At 43.3% G+C, this 11736-nt stretch overlaps 1 protein-coding gene across 1 annotated transcript; it reads right to left on the reverse strand.

Moving 5' to 3' along the window:
- Nucleotides 1-928: 928 nt before the first annotated feature.
- Nucleotides 929-3335, reverse strand: cited2 (Cbp/p300-interacting transactivator, with Glu/Asp-rich carboxy-terminal domain, 2). The gene is made up of 2 exons (XM_048536109.2): nucleotides 3026-3335; nucleotides 929-2823 (listed from the first exon to the last, which is right to left on the reverse strand). The coding sequence occupies exon 2, from the start codon at nucleotides 2809-2811 to the stop codon at nucleotides 2095-2097; it is 717 nt and encodes a 238-aa protein (XP_048392066.1). The 5' UTR covers nucleotides 2812-2823; nucleotides 3026-3335; the 3' UTR covers nucleotides 929-2094.
- Nucleotides 3336-11736: the final 8401 nt, after the last annotated feature.

Raw genomic sequence — 11736 nt, forward strand, 5'->3', positions numbered from 1 at the left:
TGAGAACAGGAGTGGCATAAGTTCATAGAGCAAGAGACACACACCACACACATTGTGAATATGAAGAGAGAGACAGACACAGAGAACAAGTCACACAAACACAAACTCAGACTGTGAAAAGCAGCAAAACACACACAGACCTCCAGTACAAAAAGATACACAGATGGCTGGGCAGAAATTACAAAAAAAAAGCCCCAGAATTAATTAGTTTACAAAAATACAGGCACCACGACTGAGAACACACTGATCGATATTTAAATAGAGGTAGCCCTTTAAGACACGCTTCATGCACAACACACACACACAAATAGGTAAAAACAGAGACAAGAACATGCACAGAACAGAGGTTGAAACAAGCGCATGCACACACAAAAGGGATTACAAGTCTCTTCCTGTTTTGCAGCTTGTCATGTTACCAGTTAGTGGTCTCCCCCACCCCTGAACATGTTAATAAGGCCACGTGGAGAGATTTCACCCTGAAGCCATTCAGTGGAAGAATGCCATCTCAAGAGATGAAGAGGTGGCAGTGAACTGTGCCTTTATAAGAGACACTTCTCTCCAACTGCAGCTAGCTAGTTGGGAGAGCTGAAGATGTGTGGAGCGGGGGGTGTGGGGGGATGCGGTGGCATGATATATTCTTAACCCACTGTTCACCTCCCATTTGTTAAAGCGAAGCAAACAAAAAAGCTTTCCGGAAAAAAAAACTACAAAATGGCTCAGTTCAAATGCCTTTTTGTGATCCTGATTTGGTTGGACGAGCCCCATTTGCTTCTCTTGCTTTCTGTGCCCCTCCCAGAGCCACATCTCCCCTCCCCCATCTCCTCGACTCCCAGAAGTTTCACAATAACTTGATGCATAACACCAGTCTACTTAAGGCTACATTGTCAACAGCACTGAAAACAAATTTCTTGACAAAAAGACTGAGTGATTTACAGTTACTGTAATCTCCAGGGTCTTTATTATAACCTTCTCAAAATAAATGAAGCATTGAATAATAAATTAAGAAAACACACATTTCTGCAGCAATATTTAAGTTTGTAAAAAAATACTGTCCATTTTTTTTTCGTTTCCCTCCCCTTCCAAAAAAAATGGCTTCAACACAGACTATCATGTAAACGATAAATTGGCATTGTAGTGGCAAGTAAACAGCAAACAAATGAACTGTTTTTTTTTAAAAAAAGAGAATGTAACCACCTTTTGAGAAATGCTTTAGTCGCACACACAGACACAAACATGCACACAAACACATGCGTACACGTTCCACCCTGCAATGTCCAAACATTTGAGAGACAGAGGCTGGCAGGAGGGGGGTGGGTGGGAAGGTGACGCAGTCATGAAGATCTCGTCAAGGCTGGAGGAATGTTAAATCTTTTGTGTTAAGACTACTGTCCCTGGTTTTAAGTTACAGTCCTGGGGTGGGGGGTGGTTGTGGGTGGGATTGGGGGGGTGGTAAATCACTGCAACTCTTTGAAAACTGAATGAATCAAACTGATACATACATCATCATACCACACATCACTCAAAACTAAAATGACTGTTTTTGTGTTAGTGTTGGTAGGTGAGAACAAAAAGAATGGTGATTATATAATTCCTTTAACTGTCTTCACAATGCTTTTGAGGAAAACATAACAGATTTTTCTCACTCCCTCTCTCTCCTCAGAACAATTCTGCTTCAAAAAAAAGTTAACCCATACATTTCTCTTTCAAAATAAAATGTGCTTCATTCAAAATAAAACACCCAGATGGTGTGATCAAATTTTCTGCTTGCGGGTGCTCCACTGTTTTCTGAACGGTTTGTTTCGGTTTTCTTTTGTTTTTTTTTAAATTAAAAATGAACATTTAACAGGCCACTAAAGACATTGAAAGTTACATGTACAGAGTGGTTACATGTGCAGTGAAGGAGTTATCAAACAACATGATTTAAACAAAAAAAAGTCACTCAGTTGATGAATGGATATTTAAAATCTAAAAACAACAGATTATTTCTCGCACTCTCTCTCGCGTTGCAAAGAATAAATCTTTCTGAGTTCAGTAGATGGAAGTCTTTTTTTGCGTTGTTTTTCCTTTCCAGAATCCTTTTCAGTACACACTCTCTCAGCAGCTCACCCGACTGGTTTGCTGTTTACAAATAAAGTCAGTCATGAAATCGAACTCATTCTGTCCCAGCCACAGCTCAGGCAGTTCCTTGATGCGATCCAAACCCAGTTCAATCACCAAGGACATGAGGACCTCTTCGTCGATGAAGTCCGTGTCTATGGCATTGGGGGGCAGCATTGTTGCAGACATGTGGTGACTCGCTGGCATTGAAGAGCTATGATGTTTTACTTCCCTGTACTGTTGTTGTTGGTGACCCAAGGCGCTAGCGGGATGCAGGTCCGTCATGCTGTAGTGTTGCTGCTGGTGGCCGTAGTACTGGTTGGTCAGCTTTTGTAAATGCATGCTGGCCGCAAGCTGCGCTGCAGGGCTGCCCCCAGCCACTCCTTGTCCCATATACTGGGGATGGGGAGGATGGGAGTGATGTTGTTGCTGCTGCCTAGATGTGTACCTGATGTTGGGGGGCATGTTATTCAGATGACCGACTGGAACCCCCTGCCTGCTGCCGGGGACCAGCGCATGCCTCAAGCCGCCGCTGGAGGAGTTCACGTTGCTGGGTCCGGGGTAATGCAGCAAGGAGGTAGCGGCCGGGTGCTCACTCATCAAGCCGCTGTAGGCGTGCTGGTGCTGGGGGTAAGGGTTCAGGTTCATCCGGCGGACGTGGAGCCCGCTATGCCCCTCCGGGAAACGTCCGTGGCTCATCATACGCTCGGCCATCGCCCCGTCCAACTTCAATGCAGAGAGGGGAGGGGGTGGGAAATAAAGAAATGCACTCGTGAATGAAAGAAGGCAAGACAAAATAACAACAATTGCAAAATATATGGAAGAATGCAAACTGGACAGCTCGCAACTCCATGAATTCTCCCATGAGCAACTTTGTCCAAACCTTTTGCAAAGCCAAGACTTAAAAAATATACAATTTGCAACTTACCTCTTTTGCAACAAATGCACTTTCTCTCCTCCTCTGCTTTCTCACTGATCTCTGGGCAAAGAAAGAGAATAATATTGATTATTCTGCTTTTCTGCCTTTGCACATTCACCAACTCTCTATGTACAGACTATTCTCAGCCGCACTCTTCCTTATGCCCCTGTCTCTCTCTCTCTCTCTCTATATATATATATATAAATATGTTCGTGCTGCTAAGCTAGAGGATCAGACGTCGCAAACTCGCAAGGATTAACCAACAAAAGATGTTCACTCGGCTGCCTCGGCCACTCTTAATATAGGGCTCCTGAGGCCAGACTGAACACCCGGCATAGACTTTCTCTGGAATGTGGATCTGGATCAGGAAGTCAAACCGAATACCAGGTGCCAGAATCTCCTCCTTCGCTCACGTAACTATTGCAGAACAGGGAAATGCAAAAGAACATTAAAAAATAAAGACGTAGAACGCAGCAACAGATTCGTTCATATAAAAAAACAAATGCAGATGCAGGGGCAAATTACTGCAGATACTGGAATCTATACTGAATACAAAAAAATGCTAGAAATCACAGTGGGTCGGGCAGCGTCAGCTCTGATGAAGAGTTGTCTAGACTGGGAGCATTAGCTTGCTGTCTTTCTCCGTGGATGCTGTGTGACCAGCTGTGATCTTTAGCAATTTTTGTTTCCAGCGAAGAACTGCAGATGCTTGGAATCTGAAGCAAAAACAGAAATTGCTGGAAAAACTGTGGAGGGAGAAACAGAGTTAATGTTTTGAGTCCAGCGCCTGTGCTTCAAAACAGTCTAATTGTACAGAATGCGTTATTTGCATCGTCTATCCATGACGGTATCATGTATTTACTAGGAGAAAGTGCAGGAGAAACTCACACAAACAGAAATTGTTGGAGAAACTCAGCAGGTCTGGCAACATCTGTAGAGAGAGAAAGCAGAGTTGACAACCCAAGTCTCATGTAAGTCGCCTTCAGAAATGACCTTTTGGAGTTCTGGAAAAGACCATTGGATCGTAAGAACTGTGAACAGGCATAGGCCATTCAGCCTGACAAGCCTACCTGGCCATTCACTGGGATCATTGGTCGATCTGACATCCCTCATATCTACTTTCCTGCCTTTTCCGTATCCCTTAATTTCCTGGCTGATCATGAGTCTATCCATCTCAGCCTCAAACAGAAACAGAAATTGTGGAGAAACTCAGCAAGTCTGGTAGCACTTGTAGAGAGAAAGCAGAGTTAAAATTTTGAATCCTTTTTAAACCCTTCTTTCAGATTTTCAGCGTTCTCAGTATTTTGCTTTTGTTTTATGCCCATATTTAATAGTGTCTTTTTAAAAAAAGGTTTTTGCTGGATTAAGAAAGGAAAAAATGACCAATTTGCATTTCCACATCACCACCATCCGGAAAGATTGAAGCTCTCCTTCCTTCGGATCCTTCACTGCCTTTCATTTCCCTTAGTGTCTTGCAGGTTTCCTATGCTACAAAAAGAAAGAATTGCATTTGTGTAGCATCCTTCACAACCGCCAGAGATCCTGAAGCACTTTACAGCCAATGAAAATCTTTTTAAAAGTGTAGTTGCTGTTGTAATGTAGAGAACGTGCAGCTAATTTCTGCACAGCAAGCCCCTAGAAACAGATAATGACCATGTAGTCTGTCTCAATGATGTTGATTGAAGGATGGTTATGGCCCAGGACACCAGGGAGAACTGCTTTCCTTCAAAATAGCTCTATGGGATCTTTAACAGTGTACCTCCCTAACAGTGTACCAGTTTAATACCTCATCTGAAACATGAACCTGTAGCAGTGAAGTGCTCTGTCCATTGGGACTGTCAGGTGAGCCATTGTAATCAAAGTCTAGGAGAGGGACTTGAACCCACAATGTACCTGACTCAGCAGCTAACAACCGAACCCCAGCTAACACACTGACTGCATGCTTCCCCGAGCCTTTCATCAGCTGGCCTCTTTGTACCTAAATGGCACCCTAAGTAGTGACTTGCAAACTTTTATTGTACTTATCTGAGTACATGTGACAATAATTCTAATCCTAATTCTAACAGAATGGTTTTCAATTTAGCAGTCAAGCCCCACTTGGCGTTCTTGTGGTAGGACAAAAGCTGAGAGCTCAAATCCAACCTCAGGACCTGATGGGTTACAGAGCATGGGCCATAATGTGACCAATACAGGCTGATTACCAATCTGGAAATCCTTCTGATTTGGCAGACACTAAGGTGGGAACAAATCTCCTGGTCAACCAGAACCATGTGGCAGGTGCAACGTAGGAGCCTTGCTGCATTAAAACACTCCATGTACAGGTACCTGCCATGTGTGGTCACTGTTGTCATTTTGTGGGACAAACAAACACACACAGACACACACACACACACACACACACACTCACCCACTCGCACAAGCCCATGCACACTCACCCACCTGCACACACACATCCAAGCACATGCATACTCACCCACACACACACACACATACAAATACACATGCACACTTACCCACATGCACACACTCACCCCTCCCACACACACACTCACCACTTGCACACACGCACCCATGCACACGCATACTCACCCACATGCCCATAAACACACACACACATACCACACATACACACGCACTCGAACACATATACACACATACCACACACACACGCATGTGCACATACACCACACACACCTATACACACAGACACACACACTCCCAGCCCACTTCTCTTTTTCTCACCCAGTATTGTACAGACCTGCACTGCCCAGTATGGGAGTCACTGGATTGCTGCGCTTCCCCACCCTCACACTACATTAATACTGAAACCAGTTACACAGACCCAGCTGACTCAGGTGTGGCACCGACCTGGTCGTCATCTCACTCAATATGATGCACTTGGGCACTGACAGAAACTCATATCTTTAAATGGCCATCACCGTTATGAGGTTTCACCCTTGAGACTTTTATTCTGTTTTTTTGTGAATTGGTTGACGTCTTGAGCAAGAATCTGCTCTCAGTGTTATTTTGTTAGCAGGACAGCAATGATTTTGCTTGATTCTTAAAAGTATGCAGCGTAGGAAAGCAGGTTTATACTCAATACTGGCCTGTCATTTCTATTTATAATCAGCATGTAGCTCTACTGGCTATTTTGAGCAATTTCCATTTTTATTTCAGTTTTTTTTAACATTTGAAATGTTCTCTTTTTAACTCATTACGGATAATTTGAATGAAAAAAACCATCTCTCTGTTAAGATAATCAGTTTAGTGGGAACATAATGGTCCCAGTCAGACCTCATTACAGATGGATCAAATGCTGTACCTTGCTGCTCCTTTGGCAATTTGAAGAAAATAATTATTTTTTGAAGTATCACTGACTATCGCAAATTAATTAATTGTTCTTATTGAACACAGTTGCATTGAATCTTAAAGGAAAATTGTACTGTCATGGACCTTTGTAACTGAAAAAACATTAAACCTAATATTTTTTAAAATTGCAATTTGATTGTATCATTTGTGACCACAGGAGGTCCCTAGGTGCTTTATAGCCTGAGAACTACATTTTGAAGTGCAGTTGCTATTACAATTTAGGAAATGCGGCAAGCATTTGTGCACAGCAAGGTCCCACAAACCACAATGTGAAAATGACCAGATAATCTGTCTTCAGTGACTCAGACAAATATTGATCAGGGCATTGGGACAAACTTGAAACAAACAAGTGAAATGTGCAGAAACTCACCAGATCTAGCAGCATCTGTGGAGAGAGAAACAGAGTGAACATTTTAAGTCTAGAATGACTCTTCTTCTGAATAAGATGGAATTAATTCAGTTTTGCAGAAGTCACACCGGATTTAAAATGCTCACTCTGTTTCTCCATACATACCAGACCTGCTGAGTTTCTCCATCATTCTACGTGTTTGTTTCAGATTTATCTGCAGCATTTAGCTTTTATTGGGGGGAATGTACCTGCTTGCCCCATGCTGGCCTGTAAATGGAAAAGACTTTGGTTTACATGTTATCTGAAATGCAGCATTCCTGACAGCATGCACTTCTTCTATACTGTACTGATGCATCGACATTGAATTCGGTGCTCAGTCTCTGAACTCACAAAATTCTGACTCAGAATGCTGAGGGTGGAGTGTGGCGCTGGAACACAGAACATAGGCTGGAAAGCTGGGGGAAGGAATACTAGAAGCAGGAATACATCCTTGCTCAGATCTGGTGCATTGCTGACAATGACCTTCAGGCATGATAGGTGTTTGTGAGACAGTGATCTATTGTTGGCTGATGAGGGAGGGATCTAATCAGGAAAACAAGGAGGGGTTTTAGATGAGATAGAACTGCCAAAGCTGGAGTCTGAGGTAATAAGGTGTGGAGCTGGCGGAACACAGCAGGCCAGGCATCATTAGAGGAGAAGGAAAGCTGACATTTCGCGTCGGGACCCTTCTTCAGAAATGGACTTTAGCTGAGGTATGACTGTCAAAAGGGACTGCTGGAAGAACACAGTCGTAAGCTTTGTATGAGCAGTTGGGTGAAGACACAGCCTGAGAGAAACACAGCCAGAGTAAGTGGGTGTTTCTGGGAATTTGGAGCACAGTGGGAATTTGGAGAGGGGAAGAGGTGATTCTTTTGCTTTATTTGTCATTTATAGTAAGGACTGTATTCCATTGGCAGTGGAACAGTGGCTCAGTGGTTAGCACTGCAGCCTCACAGCGCCAGGGGCCCAGGTTCGATTCCATCTTCGGGTGACTGCCTGTGTGGAGTTTGTACATTCTCCTTGTGTCTGCATGGGTTTCCTCCAGGTGCTCTGGTTTCCCCCTGCAGTTCAAAGATGTGCAGATTAGGTGCATTGGCCATGGGCAATGCAGGGTAATAGGTCGGGTGAGTTTTAGAGGGTCAATGTGGCCTTGATGGGCCAAATGGCCTGCTTCCATGTAGGGAATCTATGATTCTGTAATAGCAAGGATTAAGGGCCTCTGAGTAATTGATATTATTTGAAATTAAGCATCTTCCAAAAGGATTAATTTGAAAGGTGTAACTCATGGCAGGAGAGCTCAAATACATGGTGTGCTCTTCCTGAACTATATGGGAAGCCAGGATCATTTCCAGTCCTCAGGACCAGCATGTTGCAGCAAGTGAGTCCAGTTCCAACGCTTGAAAGCTAAGACTTTGGAGTTGGGTGACACTGTGGAGCATTCACAGGACAGGCAGTGTGGTGGAGAGCATATATAAAGAGGTGGTCATGCCAAAGGCTAAGACTCCACAGGGAGGAAGGGGCTGGGCAACCGCCAGGCCAACTAAGAGGATCAGGCAGGCAGTGCAGGAGTCTTCTGTGGCTTTGCCCCTGCAAAACAGATACGTCACTGCAAATACTGTTGGGGAGAATGGCTTCTCAGGGAAAGCGGCAGCAGCCAAATTGGTCACACCATGGTTGGTCTTACTGCATAGAGGAAGAGGAAAAGTTGCGGGAATGCAAAGTGTTATTGAGGATTGAATTGGAAGCGGGACAGATAGAAGTTTCTGTGTCCGCTTATGAAACTCCGGGATGGTATGTTGCTTCCCTGGTGTTAGGGTCAAGGATGTCAGCGAGCGACATTCTGCAGAGGGAGGGTGGATGACCAGTGGTTGTCACACACGTTGGTACAAACAAGATACCTGAAAATATGGATGTCATCCCAAAAGCAGAACATACGGAGTTAGGAATTAAGTTGAAAAGAAGGACCTCAAAGGTAGTGTTCTCTGCCAGTGTCACATGCTAGTCAGTGTAGAAATAACAGGATATATCAAATGAATGCGGAGCTGAAGAGATGGTGCAAGGGAAAATGTTTCAGATTCCTGGGACATTGGGACTGGTTCTAGGAGAGATGGGACCAGTGTAAACTGGACGGGTCAAACTGAGACTGATGTCCTGGGGAGGGAGGCGAATATTTGCTAGAGTGGTTGGGAGGCTTTTAAACTAAAATGGCAGGGGGTTGGGAACCTATGCAAGGAGAAGGAGGAAGGGGAATCCAGGACAAGAGCAAAAAACAGAAAAGAGAATAAGGAAAGTGACAGGCAGAGAAATCAAAGGTCAAGATCAAATTGGGGCCCAGTGAAAAATGACGGGAATGCCTAATAATGCTAAAAAGACAACCCTTAAGGTTTTGTGCATAAATATGATGAGCATTTGCAATAAAATGGATTAATTAGTTGTGCAAATAGATGAAAGCACATTCAAGATTAGAGAGACATGGCAGCAAGGTGACCAGGAGTGAGAACTGAATGTTCAGGTGTATTCAATATTTAGGAAGGATAGACAAAAAGGTAAAGGAAGTGGAGTATTTCTGGTTAAAGAGAAAATTAACATAATAGTGAGGGAGGACATTAGATTCAATGAAATGGATTATGTATGGGTAGAGCTGAGAAACATCAAGGGGCAATAAACATTAGTGGAGGCTGTACATAGATCCCTAAACTGTCAGGGTGATTTTGAGAAGGGCATTTACCAAGACATTAGAGAAGCCTGCAATAAAGGGGCACCTATAATTATGGGTGAATTTAATCTGCAGATAGGTTGTGCAAACCCAGTTAGCAACAACACCATAGAGGGGGAATTCTTGGTTTGTATATAGGATGGTTTTCCAGGCCAATATGTTGAGCCAGCAACTAAAGAACATGCCATCCTACATTGAGCATGTATAATGAGAAAGACATAATTGGCAATCTGGTTGTGTGATGTCTCATAGATGAGAGAACATAATAATGTAGAATTCCTCATCAAGCTGGATAGTTGATTGTGTGAGTAGGCTACTGAACCTAAATAGAGGAAATTACAATGGTATGAAGCATGAGTTAGCCTTGATAGAACGGGAAATGTTACTTAAAGGGATGATGGTAGAAAGGCAATGGTAAGCATTCGAACAGTGGCTATTTGTTCCTTTCTGGTGCAAATGTAAAATAGGAAAGATGGCTAAATCATTGTTTACAAGGGAATTTAGGGATGGCATTAGACCCAAGGAAGAGACAAAATTGGCCAGAAAATAAAATAGACTTGAGAAGTGACAGCAGTTCAGAAATCAGCAAAGAAGGATAAAAGGATTGATTAGGAAAGGGAAAGTAGAGTACAAGAGTAAGTTTGTGGAGAACATAAAAATTGACTGTAAAAGTTTCTGTAAGTATGTGAAGACTAAGAGATTAGTGAAGACAAATGTAGGTTCCTTACAGTCAGAAACGGGGGAATTTATAATTGGGAACACAGTGATGACTGACCAACCAAATATATGCTATGATTCTGTATTCATGCAAAAGGACACAAATAACATACTACAAATGTAGGGGCACAACAGAGTTTAATGAGGGGTGAGGGCGGAACAGAAGCAAATCAGTAGGGAAATGGTGTTGGTGATATTTATGGGATTGAAGGCCAACAAATCCCGAGGCCCTGATTATCCACATCCCAGAGTTTTTAAAGGAAATTGTCCTAGAAACAATGGACGCATTGGTGGTCAGCTTCCAAGATTCTGTATACTCGTGAACAGCTCCTGCAGCATGGAGTGTAGTTTATGTAAGCCACTCATTTAAGAAGGGAAGTAAAGAAACAAACATGAATTATAAACTAGTTATGCATGATGTTGGTAGTGGGAAGATGCTAGAGTCCGCTATAAAAGCGGAAATAGTTGAGCATTTGGAAAATGCTGGCAGGATTGGACAGAGTTAGCATGCATTTATGAAAGGGAAATCAAATGTGACATATCTGCTGGAAGTCTTTGAGGTCGTAACTTGCAGAATTGATGCGGAGGAACCGGTGGAAGTGGTTTCAAGGGACTTTCAGAAGACTTTCAACAAAGTCCCACATAAGAGGTTAGACTGTGAAACTAAAGCATATGGGATAGGGACAGTGTATTGAGATGGGTATAGTATGGAATGGCAGACAGGAAGCACAGGGAAGGAATAAATGCGTCTCTTTCTGAGTGGCAGGCAGTGATTAGTGGGATACTTAGAGGATCAGTGCTAGGGCCCGAGCTATTCACTCTGTATATTGATGATTTAGACGTGGGAACAAAATGTAATGTCTCCAAATTTGCAGATGACACAAAGCTGAGTGGGAGGGTGTGCTGTGAGGAGGCTGCAGAGATGTTTCAGTATGATTTAGATAAGCTGACTGAATGGGTAAAATGCATGGCAGAAGCAGTGCAATGTGGATAAATGTGAAGTTATCCACTCTGGTGGCAAAAATAGGAAGGCAGATTATTATCTGATGGGATATAAATTGAGAGAGGGAATGTGTACACCACTGAAGGTGAGCATGCAGGAGCAGGAAGCAGTAAAGAAGAAAAACTGTATGTTGACCTTCATAGCAAGAGGATTCGAGTGAAGGAGCAGGAATGACTTGCTGTACTTGTACAGGACACTGACGATGCCACACCTGGAGTATTGTGTGCAGTTTTGGTCTCCTTATCTGAGAAAGGATGTTTACTGATTCCCGGGATGGTAAGGCTGACTTGTGAGGACAGGTCAAGCCGGTTAGGATTTTTTTTGATGGGGTTTTGAAGAATGAGAGGGCATCTCATTGAAACCTATAACGTTCCAACAGGACCAGACACAGCAGATGCAGGAAGAATGTTCCTGGTGGCGTGGGAGTCCAGAACTAGGGGTCACAATGTAAGGACATACAGCAAACCATTCAGGAATGAAGTGAAGGGACATTTCTTCATCTAGAGAGTGGCGAGCTTGTGGAATTC

The sequence above is a fragment of the Stegostoma tigrinum genome, chromosome 9, assembly GCF_030684315.1.
Source record: "Stegostoma tigrinum isolate sSteTig4 chromosome 9, sSteTig4.hap1, whole genome shotgun sequence".
NCBI classification, from domain to species: domain Eukaryota; kingdom Metazoa; phylum Chordata; class Chondrichthyes; order Orectolobiformes; family Stegostomatidae; genus Stegostoma; species Stegostoma tigrinum.

Excerpts from the sequence above, each read along its gene's own strand:
- cited2 (XM_048536109.2), bottom strand. The coding sequence starts at position 2,811 with ATGGCCGAGCGTATGATGAGCCACGGACGTTTCCCGGAGGGGCATAGC.